The sequence below is a fragment of the Varanus komodoensis genome, unplaced genomic scaffold (genome assembly GCF_004798865.1).
Source record: "Varanus komodoensis strain SLA01 unplaced genomic scaffold, ASM479886v1 scaffold36, whole genome shotgun sequence".
NCBI classification, from domain to species: Eukaryota; Metazoa; Chordata; class Lepidosauria; order Squamata; family Varanidae; genus Varanus; species Varanus komodoensis.
The window spans coordinates 2,950,856-2,969,311 of record NW_025335873.1 but is presented as its reverse complement, the minus strand read 5'-3'; the positions used below and the strand labels follow the sequence as shown (position 1 = coordinate 2,969,311).

At 49.4% G+C, this 18,456-nt stretch overlaps 1 protein-coding gene across 3 annotated transcripts in view; it reads right to left on the bottom strand.

The window, feature by feature from the left end:
* The window catches only part of LMX1B (LIM homeobox transcription factor 1 beta), a 164,097-nt gene extending 146,627 nt beyond the window's left edge, over nucleotides 1–17,470 (bottom strand). For all 3 annotated transcript variants that reach the window (XM_044439992.1, XM_044439990.1, XM_044439993.1), the window contains exons 1-2: nucleotides 17,332–17,470; nucleotides 15,090–15,276 (exon numbers count right to left, since the gene is read on the bottom strand). In XM_044439992.1, the coding sequence (XP_044295927.1) occupies nucleotides 15,090–15,276; nucleotides 17,332–17,470 (326 nt within the window). The remainder of the gene's footprint in view (nucleotides 1–15,089; nucleotides 15,277–17,331) is intronic.
* Nucleotides 17,471–18,456: the final 986 nt, after the last annotated feature.

Sequence of the window (18,456 nt, the reverse complement as noted above, 5' to 3'; positions counted from 1 at the left end):
GGGACAAAGCCCATGGAAACAGTTGATGGTCTTCTTGATAGATCGTTGCAATAGGTTTGGAGGCGTGCGTGTGAGGGAGGGAGGGAGGGAGAGAGAGAGAGAGAGAGAGAGAGAATCTCATTCAAACAATGCCCCTTGGTGTGAAAAGAAAGAGAATGAATGCATTGTTTGGGTCTGAGTTGTCAAAGCCATTTTTACAGATATAATATTCCAGAATGTCTAAACCTAAATGGACACTGTTTACTAAAAAGCAAGCTCAGGTTATGGTGCAAAAGAGTCGGTGCCGTCACAGTCACACTGGGAGCAAGGAATAGAGCCACACAAGCCATTGCCCCCTGCTTTTGAGGGTGGCCGGGCTAAGAAAGGGCCAGCAAGTAGCTGTTCCAGATACAGTAGCAGAATAGGGCTGCTGTCCCGATGAAGGAGAGCTGTTATTTTCCCAGGGAGAACTGGGGGCGAATGCAAATATCTTGACTGCAGAAAAGCAAGGCAGGCACAGGGGAAAACGTTTGTAGACCCTTTCTCCTTTCATTCCCCTCTATCGAGACAGGAGACGCTGCTGAATATATTTGAGCTCCGGCAATTGCTAAAGTGCCGTGCATCCTTTTCGGCAGAGCACGGGGCTTTTTGAAGGCATCCACTGTTTGCAGGGCTGTCTGGTTCGCGTCTGGTTTAAAGACGAAAACCCCTTGCAGAGCTGTGCCTCTCATCGCCTTACCTACCGTGGGGAGACGTACTGCATTCCTATTTAAATTCCGAATTTTCTAAACCATGAATGACCTTCTAGAAGCAGGTGAAGAGCCCCCCCCCCCTTTTAGGAAAGTTTTTACTGTGGAATTTTTATTTTATGTTTTAAATATCTCTGCCTCCCTCCCTCCTTCTCAACTGCAATACTTTGACTGCTGTTGCAGTTCTGATCTTCTCCTGGTGCTTCCTCCATTTCATTTTTAGAGATTTCCACGGTGGGTTGCAACAACGTTTTTCATTGTTAAAGTTCTCTCGTTAGCCACCTCCAGCTCCCGAGAGGAAAGGCAGAGCATACGTGTTTCCAAATAAACACACACGGTGAGAGAACAAATTTGCAAATGTACTTTTTTACAATTCCGCATCTCCTTTTGCCTTGTTTTCGTTTCTGGGCAGGGCAGAAATGGCCCCCTTAGCCCTTCTATCCGTCAGTTGATTTCAGGATTTTAAGAGTGTCTTTCTGAATATATTGTCCTGACAAGCTGGTGTAGAGGAAAATTCTTGACAGATAATTGATGATCAATGACAGACAGATTATGCTCTCTTTAGAAAGAGCAGTACCGATGAATCAAAACACGGCAGTTGATAAAAAGAGGAACTCTCTTAAGGGTCAATGGGATGAGGAAAAACTGCTTCTTGGGAGAAATTCACCAGTGCGGGACCACTACTGAGAAGGCCTAGCCCTATGGTTAATAATAGCAATTTATCTCAATTTGTTTGCTGCTGCAATTGCCCATATTTGGGCTCTCTGTGGACTCTCTCATCCTGGGTCCTTCCAGAAGTTTTGGCTTGCAAGTTCTACTAGCTAATCATTAGGGCTGATGGGAGTTGTAATTCCCAAAATCTAGGGATAGGTTGGTTAGGCTGAGAGTCTGTGATTGGCACAAAGTCACCAATGAGCATTGTGGCGGAGCAGGGACTAGAATCCATATACCCCAAATCCCAGTCCAAGACTCAAACCACTACACCACACTGCTCTTCAAGAACTGCAAAGCCTTCTCTTCCCTTATTCCCAATTCTCCCACTCTGTGTTACGCAGAGCAGAGGCTAGGGTAAAAACCACAACTTTAACAACCTTGCACACTGGGTAGACCAAACCCACAAGCTGTTTTCTGCAAGGGGGCAGAGCTAGGTGATTTTAAACCCAGGCCCAGCTCTGGTATAGTGTGCCTTTTAAGATATTCCACAGGGAAGGACTTAACTCATGTTTCTCTATCCCTCCCCTGCCAGCCCATAGACCCACATCTACGTCCCTGAAATGTTTGAACAGCAACAACGGTCTTCCAGTCCTGATTTTCTATATGCATCTACATGTGTACTCAGGTATATGCCTATGCAGTTTTGCAGTACAGATGCAGCCTTCCCACAGCTATGGGGGGTCCCTGCAGGTGGAGGGAGGCACAGGACCGCAGACCCAGGGAGAACTGTGCTGCGGCGTATCCTCATTCTCCTTCCATCACCTCAGTTGCAGCTTCACCAGCTCTCAGCCCCCGGAGTAGGAGCCACTTGGCCAGTAGCATCTCCTGAAAGACCAGTTTGGGCAGCGAGGGGTCGAATGCCACACATGGATGGGCAACGGGTTCTAAACCCCAATTAAATGGGATAAATAGGGCAGGCCATCACGAAAGCGTTGCCCTCTGTACAGGAGGACAGCTGGATGCAGGGGGAGCCACGTGGCACCCAGAGCATGGACCTGCAACATTCGTGGCTGCTTTCTGGGGCACATGGCCACCATTTCAGCCCTGGGGCCTGTCCTGGTGAAGAGCTTGCACAGAAGACTTTCCTTTGCAGCTCAGTTTGGGGGAGGTGGGAGCAGGAAGAGAAGGAGTAAAGGTCCAGTTTTTCCCCAGAGGTGAAAGTTTAACATTTAGGAAAGAGGTGGGAGGATCACCAACATCTGCCCACAGTTCAAAAGCCACAGCTGACCCACTGGCTCAAGACACTGGCCTGCCACCCTTCATACAGCAGCTGAGACGGACGTTAGCAGGAACCTGGCATTACAGCCGAGTCGGCCATCTCAGCTGGACAACTCGTTTCTCCCTGCCTCTCCCACAGTGCTTCAGCACTGGCCCTGCCACTGATGGCTGATCTCAGCCAAAACATCTGCGGCCACAATTTGCATGAACTTGGACCTGTGGACCTGTGAACTTGAGCCAGGTTAATTTCCTTGGAAGGCCTTTCGGACTCTTGAGTGGCGACGGCAAAGAGAAAGCCGGCACGAGGATCCAAAATCCAAAATTCAAATATGGCTGAGAAGGCCTCAACTGCGTGGGATCGGTCTTGCTTTCCAGAAGTCTGAGTTCTGTAAATGTGGAGTTCAAGAATTCAGAGCCCAGGAATGTGTTTCATGGGCCAGTACTCAATGAAAGGCCACTATTCCTCCCTGAAATTCTACGTCCACTTACTCCCATGTTTTCTACATTTCCGCAAGATAATTTAGGGCTGCTGGACGCCATTTTGTTTTGTGGATGTTGAAAAACAACTGGAGATCAGCAGCTGTGTGTCAGTCAACCACTGACTGCCTGGAGAACAGCCAACAGGTCCTTCTGCCCACTCCTGTGGCCAAGGCAAGCCAACCAGAAAAGCCCCAACCCGCATCACAAAGGGTCTTCAAAAACAGCCTCCATGACTACGCCTGTGTCTGTTCCATGCATATTAGCAACGACATTCGTATCAGCTGATCAAAGAATCAGTGAAAACCCATTTTAACTGATGAGTGATGACTAACACAACACACACTGCTGTTTAGATTCTAGGGGGCTTTATTAAGGAAAAGGAAAAGGCGAGAGACAAACTCTGGTTTTTTGCAAGGGATGTTCCCTTTGCTTTCTAAAATACAAATTCCCATAGTCTACTCCTTTTCCCAAGAAGAAACCTATACTGGGCTTGGATCAGAATATATTTCAGTATATTCATGGACTGCACTCCCTGGAGAGGTCCGCCTAGTGCCGTCATTATATGCTTTTCGGTGCCGAGTCAAGACCTTTTTATTCACCCAATATTTTAATGTTAACTAGATTTTAATTATTTTTATTTCAGTCGTAGGTTATTTAGCTTGGGGTATTTATGATATTTATATTGTTGTATTTATTGATTCTGTTGTGAGCCATCCAGAGATGAAGAGTGATTGGACAAGCTAGAAATATCCCAAATAAATAAATAAATAAATAAATGTTCAGGAGGGAGAGAAATAATAGTGCGTTACAGCTGCAAACATGTGTGCATTTTACTCAGCCCTAAATCCCATGCAATAAAGTGGGACGTACTTCCAAGTAGCACCTATGTAAGATCAGGAATAAAGGAGAGGAAGAGATACAAAATCCAAGCATTAAATTATGCCTTTGTGCATTGTCCAAAATGACCACTTGGGCCATGACTGGCCCATTAGAACGGCTGGCAGAGGTAACAGTAATTATGATCTAATATCTTTTATTGGGACTAAGGGCTGCATCACAAGTGACAAGCAAGTTTCCCGGGTATCTCACATTTGTGCAAATGTACACAAGTTGGAACACAATTGTACTTAAGCTAATTTTAACAGAGGATAATTTGACACGTCTGCTCCCAGACCAGGGGAGGGGGATGTCTGCCCTGCAGAAGCTGCTGGACTGCAGCGAGGCTAAGGCTGATGGGAGCTGTAGTGCCATGTCCTCCAGAGGCCCATGAATTCCTCCACCCTGCTGTAGGGAAAGGCGGCTGCTAAAACTCTGCAAATTACACCTACTTTCAACTCATTTTCCCCTAAGCTTGCTAGGGAAAGGGCTACAGCCATTGTGTCTCGGTCCAGGCACCACAGGGGAAAGCAGCGGCTTGCACCCAGCAAATGGGTGCACAGCTTGCTAGGGAAGGCAGATTTCGTGCACACGAGTTCCCCATGGGTTGCAAAAGCTCACGCTTCTTGCTTACGGCTCCTGCCACTGGATCGGAGGCACCCTGCATAGAAGCCCTTGATCTGGGATTGATACTATCTGAGAATCTCACAGATGTGGGAGTGAAATTCGGGTAATAAATTGTATTTTTCATACACCTTTGATCTCGCCACCTGCATTCCATTCACTAGCATTCCAAACAGCTCCCAATAACCTACTTCATTATTTTGCAAAGGAACCCGTTCAAGCAAAGTTTCATTTTGTACACCCTGGGGTTTTTTTACTTTTCTTTCTCGCCTCCCTTAAAATTATCCAGGTGGAGCAACAATATTCCAGCAGAAAACTTTATGGATTCCAGGATCTGTAGGCCAACATGTTTCCCTAGCTGGAAAACTTGGCTTTCATCCAGTTTATTTACAGTGTGCTTCTAAATATGTTCCTTTGCTAACTGCAGTGGTATTTGTGCCCTCACAAGCACGCACAGAATGGCAGTCATAATTATTATTCCCCAGTCATTTGCAGAAATACAATGCACGCTTGCTTTATTGCACAGGAAAAAAATAAAAGCCCCTCTTTCTCTTTTTAATCTTATTAAAAAGTGTAGGGGAGGGCAGGAAGCTACAATTACTTTTAAAACATAGCAGTGTTCTCCTCACTTTCTTTCTTTCAGTTTTAAATTTGATTTTTTCTCATATATGATTCAAAAGGACTATGGCCCCTTCCAGATCTTAAAACATATCCATATATAATTTTAGCTCATTGAGTCCAACAGAGCATATATTTAAGCCAATATGTGCAGCTAATGCTTTGCTTGATGGGCTCCGTTAAACCAGATTAGGAGCAAAACCTTAATCCAACCTCCATTCTACAGAGGAGTATATTCTCACAAAGGCAAGTGGGATTCTCTTGTGGACCTAAAAGTTCTGCACCCATCTCACTCCTGCCATTGCCGAAACAAGCCCTCTCGAGTTGAGTAGAACCTTCTTTCCTGCTAAAGAGTGGCCATCCGGTCAGTTAATCAACTATCGTTTAGGTTGATTGATCTATCAATTAAGCTTGTTGCCATGGCCTTACCTCTACGTCCGCTTCAGTCATGAAAAAGCACTGCTGAAAATTAAGGCAACTGTGTTAAGGCCACTGTTGGCCACTGCAAGACACAATCCAGCACCGAGCACAACTGACCAAAGTGCCCAAGGGTGGATTCTACATTCTTTGTCAGCCTCGCTACTGAATAAACGCATTTATGATGGATTGCAAAAGTGTGAGGCCCACGCATTTCAACAGGATCTACTGAAATGAGCACTGCCACCCTCCCACCGGAACCGAACATTTCAGCCACACGCTCGTCGGGCCTTAAATTCACATTCTGCTCCAGAGGTTGCAAAGCCTGCAGTCCGTCCTAAACCAACACCAGCATCCCAGACACATCTTTCCCCAGACCAAATCCCAAACTTCCAGTGTGAATGCAAAAGGGACATAAGAAGATGTGTGCCGTGTTATAAAGTCTAACGCCATGCGGAGACGCCAAGGGGACTCTGGAAAAGAGTATCCTCCAGTGCACATGGTGACATTTTGCAAATTCGGAATGGGGGAGGCAGTGATTTACTGTGTCTTTTCACTGCCCCCTCACCCTCCCCCCCGCTGGTGTTTTCTGCTGTCCGACCAAAGCCGCAGACACAGCAGGTTAGCTTGTCGTGTCAAGCGAGGTGCTGTGACCGAACAAAAGACCAACATGTTGATATCTTTTTATTCTTCTTTGGCCTTAGAACCCGCTCCCCCAACGCCCCCCCACCGGCTTTCCTGCCTTTGCTCCCATACCCAATTAGAAAAGCTCTGATGATATCTGAAGAGACCTTAACTGATTGGTGTCCCTGTATGGATGGCAAATAGTTTGCTCTATCTATCTATCTATCTATCTATCTATCTATCTATCTATCTATCTATCTATCTATCTACTTCCATTCCTATGCCGCCCCATAACCTGAAGCTGCATTGGGTACGCACACACACACACAGCCTGATTGGGCCCCACCTTTTGAATAGGCATTACAACACATCGTTAAAAGAGCACTTATGTGAAGTGGGTTCAACGCCACTATCAGCAAATGAGCCGATGAATTTTGCAAAGGTCCATCCTTATTTTAATTTTTAAAAAACGATTTGCATAACCTATGACTAGGAAGGAACAACCCATATAGGCAATTCTCTGGTTTATTTCGGACAGAGGTGCAGGTCGCAGGAGAAAACCTTACTGAATACAGCTAGCAGCCTTCGAAGACGGGATGCCCTAGTCTGCAGTTTTCATTCTCATGTGTTAGTCGACACTCCTCATTTTAGGAGATCACTGCCAACTTTTCTATAATTGCACCAAACATCTGAATGTGATGAATGTCACTAGTTATATGTGAATACACAGACACTTACTAGGCTAGATTTTCAATCCCAGCCTTTTCGGTTGATTCATTACAGGCTTTTAAAGCCAATTAATTCATCATTTAAATGTTTTGCCTCCTATTTGTGCAGTCAAACCATCTGTAACAATTTTTCAACAATTTTATGCATTGTATCTTGGCTTTCTGTTACAGTTTAGGGCTAACAGGCAAATAAAACGGAACGGAACTGAACTGTGGATAAATAGATTCTCATGCTACTCTGTGAATTGAGAATTGAATTGAATTGAGAACTGAGGATATAATTTTGCCACCCTGAAAGGCATTCGAAACAGAAGCTATCAAAAGCTATCAACTCAAGGCCAGCTGTGAATTTCCCTTTTTCCCTCTCCCCATCTTACAGTAACCTAAAAGAACTATTTAGAAAAAAACACAACTCTACATTTAACTACCAATTAAAATGTACCCCCCTACACACACACACACACACACAATCACATAAAAACTACAGTTGGTTGTTTAGTAGAGCAAAGTTTACAGCTCCCAAAATAAACATGTCACCCCCCAACCCCTGAAACTGGAATCTGTTGTGTGCTTTTTAAAGATGTTAACAATATTCCTCCCACACCTTTCAAACAACTTTTAAAGCTAATATTTTATGTGGATTTTGAAACATATTAACTTCTGGATCCATCTTTTCCCCCAGTGAGACCTGTTTGGGGCAGAACAAAAATAAGAGACTGTATAGAAATGAGAGCATTTCTTATCCCTTGCCATGGCTACAATTCAAATAAAATTTTGATGAACAATTCAAAATTTCAGGTTTATTAATAGTACACAGAACTTCACGTTCTAAAAATGAACATTGGACCCCATGTGAAGGAGTAGAAAACAACCCAAGAAAAATTACTAGGAAGTCCAAGAGGTGTGAAATTCACTCAACTGAATGGAGCTTTCCCTAGAAAAGTGTCCCAGATTGTAATCTTAAGGATACATTTTCATTATTAAAAGCTGCTATTATATTATTATCATTATCATCATTATTATTATTTGTATCCTGCCTCTTGCCTCCTGCATGGAACCCAAGGCAGCTCATTCTGTCTTCCTCTTCTCCATTTTATCCTCACAACAACCCTGTACAGTAGATCAGAATGAAAAACTACTGGTTGGCCCAGAGTCACCCACAGAGGTTACTGGCTGGTTGGAGACGAGAATCTGGACCTCCCAGGTCCAAGTCCCAACCACTAATCAATACAATTCATTGATTAAAGAAAAATTAAGAGAAAATTAAAACAAGGCATACTCCTAAATAATTTTGCAGCACTTCTTTGCACCTTGGAAAGCAAAGTCTGGGCACAGCTGGGGACAGAGAGCTACTCCAAAGACGTTCCTTGGAAAGACGCTATCTAGAGGATGAATTGTGTCTAGTATAAAAATTGCACATCAGTAACACAAAGACTGCAGTTTCTAACTCCACACTAGCATACAGGCATGTGCAGTTTGAATAGTGCAAAAATTTGTCCTGCCAGTGAGTGAATGACAACAGGACTGAGTGAAATTCTTCATGACATCCACACAGGGGTGTGTGGGTTTTGTGAAATTCATCCTGCAATTTGAGGAGTGACCTGCATCCCTCAGTATTCACAAAAACAGCGAGTTTTTCTTTTGCAAACCCTGAAATTGCATTTATTCTCCTTGTCCAAATTTGTACTACTGAAAATGTGCACATTCTGTCCAAACATGCATTTTCATGCTTTAGCCTATGGAGAGAAATGCATATTTTTAGATTTCTTTTCTTGCCTTCCATATTTTTCTACAACTGAATTTACGTACAATTCCAGAAAGTGAAACAAAATGTTCTGTAAATTCGCACAGTCTGCCTGACACAAGAAACCTCGCTCTGCTGCAGAATCCAAAGATCCAAAGTCATTTGAATCCATTTCAGATTTCTTCTGCACCCCTTTAACACGGGCTCTTTGATTTTCCCAACCGGAGTGTTCCACGGGAGATCCTAACGACCTAAACACGACTGAAATCGCCGAGATCCCCTTGGCAGAAAATATCTTTTTAAGGCCAAGCTTCAATGCTGAGTAAACGTTCCTTAGCTAACAGAGTAAGCCTGCAGGCCCGTTTGAAATAACACATTTGGGGTGTCACTGTGAAATAAAGGGGCATTAATCCCCAGCCATTCAGAGGCTAAAGTTACAACCCAAGCAATATTTATACACTGCATGTCTTGTTACCAATTACTCCCCGGTTTCCATGGTGCAGGATTTTGGGGCTGTCGCTATGAAATGCACGTCGTTTCTCTCCTCCCCCACCCGCAGCATCCCCTCAAGATCTTTTGGGAAACTTCCTAAATGTTACACAAAAGGGTGATGTACAACAAGAGATGTTGTCTTTTGTTCGTTGCTACACTACTTGTGCAGTCATATTATGTCGCAGCGATTGAAGGGACCGTGTTCTACCCCACTCTGGGCACAAAGAGGGGTCCTAAATTTTAGTGACAAGCGTGAAGTGGAGAAAAGGGAAGGGAAAAAGGGAGAGAGGAAAGAGAATCCACTCCAAGCTACTCCCCCCCAAAAGGAGCTACAAGGCAGCGCACTGACGCATAGACTGTGCTTGGAATCAATGCAGGATCTTCAGGAAATGACAACTAACATTATTCTAGATTATCACCATACAGGGTACAGCCGTGAGGTCCCTGCCCCAAGCTGCATACACAGTCTAAATTTGTCCTGACAGCGCGGAGACAAACCGGTGCACAAGAAGGCAATTTTGAAATGAACATCATGGGTCTGTAGGAGATGCCATTTCTTTAAAAAAGGTGAAGGACACAACCTCTCTCTGCAACACAACACACAAGGAGATAATGATGTAGTCCTCTTCCTAATTATATATACAGCATTGTATCCTAAGAATCCTGTTTCTCAGCTCTTTCTGATTATTTGTTGATGAATCCTTAACTTATAGACAGAAATTCCATTTATTATGAAATAGCGGGAAAGGGCAAATGCATCTGTTCTCTCTCCAAACACACATTTTGGACCACAGATGATTTTTTTTCTCAAGTGCATGGCAATTTCTGACACCTTGCCAATTCTGCAGAGCATTATGAGTACTGTTACTATAAAGTAAATATTTGCATGATTCCGTGCAAGTTTAGACAGAAAAGGCCTACATCTTCCAGCCTGCCCCAGTCAGTATAACCACCTAAATCTGCAATGCATGAATGCTAAAAATGCAAATGATTTCTGCTTGTTCTTTCTTTCTTTCTTTCTTTCTTTCTTTCTTTCTTTCTTTCTTTCTTTCTAAAAAAGGCCCTTCCAACGTGGCTTCTGTGCAGATCTTGTGAGATTTTTTTTTTTAAGTCAAGATCCATACGAGGAGCACTTTGGACTTCACCCCCACCCAACCCGAGTCACATACAAACTTCTGCCTGCCTCCCTGCCTGCAAAAGCTGCAGAGTTGCTCTTGAAAGACACACCACAAAGGGATTTATGATCCAGTCTGCGCCGGAGGCGTGTGCTAACAGCCTACTCAGAAGTAAGCCCCCATGAGTTCAGTGGGACTTAATCCAAACCAAGTGGGTAGGACTGCACCCTGAGTCACCCCCACCTTCAAATAGACAAGTGTGCAAATGTGTGTACACACACATGCAAATAGACATAATCGCTGTCTCGTCATAAAAAGTGCATCCAATTGGTTTGATCCAGGCATCCCATGTTATCTTTCTTTGTTCTTTGCCTATCAAAACCACGCAGACTCTAATGGACAGGTGTGTGGGCAGTTACTTTGCCATGATCCTGAAGTTGGGGGAGAGACCCCAGCTCGGAACATCAAGGCTCCAGATGTTCTATATATTTAGAAATCCATAGGTCTCTATTTTGAGAGTGTTTTTCCCAACACCCCTTTACCACCATGAGAACTAGAATCTTAAGCATAAGCATAAGTTTGCTTGAAAACTTCAGCACCTCTTCCCCATAGGAAAGTCAAGCTTGAAGTCAAAGTTGGTTTTAATTTAGGTTGCTTTGCATGTGTTTTGGTCTGGGGGTTCAATGAAAAGCATTGTGCTAAACTTCCCTCTTTCCCTCTTTAAAGTAACTTTCCTGGGAAGAGCAAGGAGCAAAACAAATGGGCGGGGGGGGGGCGGGGGGACAAGGGATACCACTGGAAGTATTTGGACCCTTGGTGAAATTCTGTGAATGGGGCAGCATGATTGCACAATGAATGCCCATGTCTGGAAGCCCCATTGTTTGGTAAAGCGCATAGGCTGGATGGGGCATTAGATTGCTTTCTGGCTGAGTTGACTGCAAACTTTGTGTTTTCCTGGCTTTTTCTCTGCGGAGGAAAGTACTCTCTGGTTCTCTGTGACAGCGCTTTCGAGAACTGTGTCTTTCCAAAGGGAAAGGGCCCGCTCCAATGGGAGGTATACTCTGGGCATGGCTTTTCCAGTTGTACAAAGGGGGTTCCCGCACAGGGAAGGTGACTGACCCCAAACAGGGTGGAAGGGGATGCATCCACTTACTGCCTCCTCAGGAGTAAAACCGCCACTATTCCCTTGGGCCGGCCCGCCACCTCCGCCACTGCCCCCTCACACTGCTCACGCTGCCTTTCTCCACTCCACCCCATATGCAATGCAACCCCCTGGCGCTGCAAGATATACCCTCCGTCTCTCGCTCCCCAAATCCGCAGCCAACGGGGCACCAAGGCAGGGGAGCTGGACTGCAGGCTGCCCGGGACAGATGCAGCAGCCGGCCTTTGGGAAGGGGGGCCCCGGAAACTCATCTCAGCCCAGATCCAGGTGGCCTTCCCTGGTGTCGAGGAGGTGGGTTACCCACAATGCCCTTTTCAGCCACGCTGTGGCCAACACAGATCTGGGACAAGCAGGGAGGGTCTGCCTTGCCCCCTCCCCAGCCTACTTGCCGACCTCGCCGGGTCTCCTGAAGATCTCTTTGCAACCCTTGCAGAAGGATCCAACCTCCATCCCACTGGAACCCCAGTCATCTCAGTCGGTCTGCCTCGTCTTGCTCGAAGGCCTTCGGCTGGTTCACCCTTGGCGGAGTCGCGTCACTGTCCACAGGGCCGCCGTCGGATCGGTTCCCTGGCCTGCCCTACGCCGGAGCCCCAAGGTGCCTCCTTGCAAGGAAGCCACCTGGGCCTCCCTCCAGGATCCGGAGAGCCACACTGAAGCAAGGAGGTACCCCAGTAGCTGCCCGGGGCACCCTCGTCTCCCCTATGGGGGAAAGGAAGCCCTGCTCCATGGCAGGCTTTGGGGGGACTTAGAAGAGGCCCCCACCCCTGTGGGATCGTCCAGGTAGCCAGGGAGGGAGGCCCCCATTTGGCTGCAAGAGAGCACAGCTGCGCAGCCCCCAGGGCCCCAGTGGGCCACGGGGGAGCTGCGGCCCCACCTTGGAGTGCGTGGGGCAGCGTGGGGCAAGGGAGGTTTGCCCGGGAGATGAGGAGCAAAGCAAGCGTGGGGGGTGGGGAGGGAGAGGGAGCAAAAATGGGGAATCCGAGGAAGTAGAGGAGAAAAGGAGAGCGAGGAAGGAAGGAAGGAAGGAAGGAAGGAAGGAAGGAAGGAAGGAAGGAAGGAGGAGAGACGGAGAAAGGAAAACAATGAGATAATCAAAGGAAAGCGCAGGGCAGGATGGAGGGGGAGAAAAACGGGGAGAGAGAGAAGGCGCAGGGCTCGGGCTGGGCGTCGAGAGGGGGCTCAGGACAGCCGCCCCGCCGTTTGGGGCGGCCCCCGCTCCCCTGGACTTCGGCAGCCAGTGCAGAGGGGAGTGCCGCGGCTCTGCTCGTCGGCTGCAGGGCGCCGCCCGACCTGGGCCTGCTGTGGGGCTGGCAGGGCAGCCGGAGCCGGTGGCGAGCGGTGCGAGAGGGATGCCCGGGCGACCGCCACAGCTCGGGGCTGGCGGCTTGGCTCGCTTGGCAAGTTGCTCCAAGCGAGCCAAGCGCGTGGAGGTTTTATCGTCATTATTACCGCCACTCCAACAGTAGCAATACTAACGACTGCGCGCAGGAGCAGCCTCATTGAAAGCAACCGGGCCCGGGCCCGGCCGAGCTGCCTGCCCTCGCTCTGCAAAGCCTCTTCACGGGCTGCGGGCCGACTCAGTCCTTCCGCTCGACTTCGCTCAGTCCCTTCCGTGACGCAGATGCGGCTCGGGAGCCTGCCTTCCCCCCAGTCCGACTTACTCCCGCGTAAGCGTGCATCGTTTCTCAGCCCTCCGGGGCAGATGGATGCTTTCAGTGCCCATGCAAAGGATGCGGAAAGGGGCTGCTATGGGAAGGAAATAAATGCAGCGATTTTCCGGGATTCTGAGGATGCCATTAAATGAAGGAGGTCTCTCTCTCTCTCTCGCTTTTTCTGTTTTTAAGCAGCGATGCCATACGCAGGCCTTTGTTCCGTCACCTCTCTCTGGGCATCTCGCTCTCATAAACGAAGGGGAGGGAGCTGACCCCCACCCCACCCCACCCCGGTCCGCTCCCTCCACACACCCACGTGGGCTCCTGGCCTCAAATTCAGCGCAAACCTTTCTCACCCCTAAACTCTTTGCCCTTTCCATGTTCGCCCATCTCCAGTGGCCCCCAGTTCATGCTTCCAGCAACCTGCAGCTCCCAGTTTCACTGCGTTCCCTGGGACTGAGGCGCGGGGAGCCCAACCTCACAGAAAAATAGGGAGTATCTGCTCCAGTTCTATTATTCTTATTGTATTTTGGAGAAAGGGTTTTCTTTCCACACTATCCAAACAGATAAGATCCAGTCATTTCGCCAGCAATAAAATCCACCCTCCTTGACCTCAAATTCCTTCTGAGTACTTAAAGTTTGTTTTGCTGGATAGATTTTCTCCGTAGCCCTTTTCCAACAGTCGAAAACTTTTCTTTCCATTTTATCCTGCAAAGCTTTTCAGGATCAAAGCAGCAACCCAAAACACCGAAGTCCAGTTCTGCCAATCAAATCAGCAACTTATCAGCAATTTATAAAGCAACTTAGCAATGCTGCCTGGTTTTTTGTTGTTTTTTTTTTTCATTGCCAGTATAAAATTTCCCACTGGTAGATATTTTTTTTTTAAGAGCAACGGTTGCTTATAGGCACTTTATTTCAAAAAGTCGCTAACTGGAAAACAAATATTATTCCTTTCTAAAGCACAAACAAGCACATTTACCCAATCTTAAAAAGAGGTTGCTGCGATATTAATTCAGGAAAGTCGGTGGAATTATTGCAAGTAATTTTCTTGGGAAATGGCAGCATAAAGAAATAGCTGCAAGCAATCGGGTCGAACTGAGAAGGATTTACCCCCAAGTTAGGCGCCAAGGACAGGGAGAAATTCAAATTCACTGAACTGAATTGAAACTTCAAGTTCCAAACAAGGAAGGGGCACGTATTAACTTGACGCACAAACGCGCTTTGGACGAAGAAGAATAAGATTAAAACAAAACGTCTATTTTGCACCCACGAAAGCTTGTCGTTTTGGGAAACTTGCTTGAACTGCTTAGAAAGGGGTTCCCGCTTTGCCACGGGCTTCGCTCCGGAGTCAGACCATTTTGAAACAAAGATGGCTTCATCTCCACACGAGCGCGCTGGGCCTAGGTTTGGACTTTGATGGCCCCGCTCCCCATTTCCCAAGCACGAAGACCCCTTCTGCTCTTCCACGAAGCTCACCGAGAAAGGCCCGGGCTCCACTGGAGCGGCCGCGTTCTTAGATCCACGCAAGCAGGGGCTCCCTCGCCCCTATGACGCAACAAGAGAACTTCTCCAGTGACGCAAGAAAGCATCAAACGGCCGGCGAGCCCTTTGATCTCGCCGCGCGCGCCGCTCTTTCGACGGCCGCCCGCGAGCTGCTCCCCTGAAAAGCGGGGCGTGCGCCCCCGGCCCCCGCTGGGCACGACCCGACGCGGGCGCTTGGATCGGATGGGACGGGACCCCTCGGGCAGAGCCGGTGGGGACCCGGGCGGTGCAACGCGCGGGGAGAGCGGGAGCGCCTTGCGGGCCGAGGGAACGTGGGAAGAGGCGGAGAGGGCAGCGCTGGGCTGGCGGGAGGAGGAGGAGGAGGAGGAGGAAGCAGGGCGCTGAGGGTCCTTACTGTTGGTAGTCTTGCTTGCAGTACAGCTTGCGATCCCTGAGGTAGCAGCTGGTGGTCAGGGCCTGCTGACACGCGGCGCACTGCAGACACTCCTCATGCCACGAGGATTCGTTGACGCGCATCAGGAAGCGGTCGGAGATCGGCTGCTGGCAGCCTTCGCACACGGCCTGGTGCTGACACTCCGAGCCTGCGGGGGGGGGGGGGGGGGAAAGAGGGGGCCGGGGGCGGGGGGGGGGGGGGGAGGGGGAGAGAGAGAGAGACCGTGTGAAGCGAAAGGGGCGAATCCCACTCACACGACCCACAGGGGCGAAACGCCGCGCAACCCTCGTTATTCAATGAGCGCCCACACAAGCCAAAGGGCTTCGCGGAGGAAACTCGGGGAAGGCCCGCGTCTGCGGATTCGCAGAGCCTTCTCTCGCTCGTTCCTATTATTTTTGCTATAATTATACTATTATTAACACTAATATAATGCGCATTAATAGCGTGTGGTCATTATTATTAAAAGCCATGCATGGATATCAATGAGCCATTGTTGTGATATAAGTTATTTACTTATTTTTTGGGGGAGCATTTGGCGTGGCGCTTCCTCGGGAAGACAGCGGCGAGTGCAGCCGGGTTACTCGCGAGGAGGTGCGGGCGAAGGAGCCGGGCTCATGGATTTCCCCAGTTCCCGGAGCTCCAAAGGCCGGCCGGCTTTTACGAACCGGAGAGAAGGGGGCGCAACGAAGGCTGCATCTCACCCCCATCCATTTCGAAACAGCGCGCCCCACTTTCTTCATGCACCTCATTTGTTCACGGGTGTTCGTTTGAATGGAGGAAGCACGTGTGCTTGTTTGCGGGGATCGCCAGTGCGGAACTCCCCTCCAGTTCGCTTCCCCATCGCAAGGAAATCTGCCGGCTCTCTAGTAATTTAAATGATTCTTCGCCTGCGTGTGTGGAACTTATCAAGGGAATCTAATCCAAGTCTTCGCGATCTGCATTAGGGAGAAACGATTAAAGATCCCCCCAGCTAAGCGACCTTAAATTAAGACTGATTCTCCTTCGATATGCTGAGTGCCATCCTTTCGAGAAATGTATAATGAGTAATGGGGGAGAGGCGGAAATATTAGCTGATGGGTTTTGAGGCACCTTAAAGAAATAATCGGCGTTCTTTTTGCAGGAGCACGAAGGAGAATTTCAACTAAACACACACACAGATACGAAAAGTGTATGTATGGGGGGGGGGATAAATGCTGCAACCACGCTGTTTTGAAATTTAAAGGGAGATTCCCCCCCCCCCTTTCCTGAAGCGTTCGTCTGGCCAAGAGCGATCCCCAGCAAGGCTGATCCCGGAACTGTTTGCAAACGCAAGAATAGCCAGCATTTTCGAGGGAAAATGGAAAACGACACTTTTCCAAAACTTCCCGAAGCTTCCCCAATGACATACACTTACATCAAAAGTTCCTGGAATTTTTTGGGGGGGGGTGGGCAAGCGAAGGATGGCCCTTCGCCTCTCTGTTTTTAAGCCATATTGGAGGATGTGTAAGTGCGCGTAAGTCTGATCCGCGTGTTCTGCTTTGGAGGGCGACAAATGCAGAAACACGATGCTATTTTACGGGCTTTCTTTCAGACGTGAAAGAAACTCAGCTGCACGCGACTCTTTCCATTTCCAGAGGAGATTCAAGAGGGGACCTTGGCAAAGGAGGTTGAATAAGAGGCGAGGGAGCTCCCCGCCCGCCCAGTTCCTTCAAGCTGGCCGCCCCGCCATGCCAGGAGTTCCACATTGTGCAGCCTTCGCAACGAAATCGAGACTTTAAAAACTGGTATAGGTATACCGGAGCGGGGAGGGGGGAGAGAGAGACCCAGCACCGGAGATGCGAATTAAAGCCCCAGTGGTCGGCGAAAACGGACCTTGTTTAAAGTTTGCCAGTGGAAAAAGAGAAAAGGGACGGCTTCGGCAAGCCAAATTGTGCCTAAACTAACAACCGTTGCGAAGTTTCCCCCCAGGTTTATCGCAAGCCAACGCTTTTATACAAGACTGGGCGTGAAAGCGTTTTCCGGGCTTTAGTGACTCGGATCGCTGTCAGTTTCCCTGACCGCATTTCCCGAGGAACCGAAGCGTCAGAGCCGAGCGCGCCCAGGATCGGGGCCACGCGAGAGTCCCCGTTTGGGCCGCTCGGCTGGAGGGGGAAAGTGCAAGAAAGAGAGCAGAAAAGGAGGGAAGGGAGGAAGGTGGGCCGGGGGTCTCGGAAGGCCAACTCACCCAGCAGCACGCCCAGAGTCGCGGGCCCCGATCTCAGCGGGAGATCTTCCATCTTAATCCCATCCAGCATCTTGGAGCGCTCGGTGGAACTCCGGTTAAAGCAGCTTTCCAGCGACTCGGGGCCCGCGGCAACGTCCATGGGGGGGTGGGGGGGCGGGGGCGCCGGCTGCGGAGGGCAAGCGGGGAGGCGGTTAGTGCCGGCTGTGGCTGGGATCAGGGCCGCGGGGCAGCTGGCGGGGGCCGGCGGAGGAGGCGAGCGCCGCGGCGGAGCCGAGAGCCGAGGCCGGCCGGGCATCCATCGGGGGTCACCGCATCGCGACCCGGCGGCGGGGCGGCGGGGCGGGTCACCTGCTGGCTGGACGGCGCCTCCGGGAGCCCTCTCGGGCCGGAGGGGGCGGCGAGGCCCTCCCCGAGGCAGGGGGCTGCCCGGCCCGGCATGCACCCGCGAGCAGACGCTCTCTCCCCCGGAGCGCTCGCGCACCCAAGTGCCATCCAAGAGTCCCGAGTCAGGAGTCGCTCCGTTTAGAAGCGGCGGAAAACGGCGGCGGAGGAACACACCCACCCCGGCGGCGGCCGCCTCAGTTCCACCTCCCCCCTCCTTTTCCCAAAAAGGGGGAAAAAACTTGCTGACATTTGAACTCCCAATTGGTGTTCCTAATATCGCTGCGCCGCGGTGAGGCGGCTTCCTCGATATCAAATAGTGCCGTCGCGTACGCGCAAAACAGGGAGCGAGAAAAGAGCGAAACGAGAAAGAATGCGGAGGGGAGGCGAGCCAGAAAGAGAAGCGGAGAGAAACAGAGATTTTAATAAAGAAGGGGGGGGGGAGAAAGAAGGGGGGGGGGGGGGGGGGGAGGCGAGCAACCCTCCTGTTTCTCCTTCTCCCTCTCTCTCCCTCCCCCCCTTTTGATCTTGACAAAAGCGACAGGGTCAGGTACAGACCACGCGCAGACTTTCCCCAGGTAACTCCAGCCTGTGGTGGAAAGATAAAGGGGGGCTGCTATTGGAACAGTTAGATTTCGAAACGCGACGCGGGGGTGGGGGTGGGGGTGGAGAGGGAGGGGAAGGAGAGGAAAGAGTCGCAGATTGGTTGCACAGAGAAACTGAGGAACGAAGGGGGACGGTGGC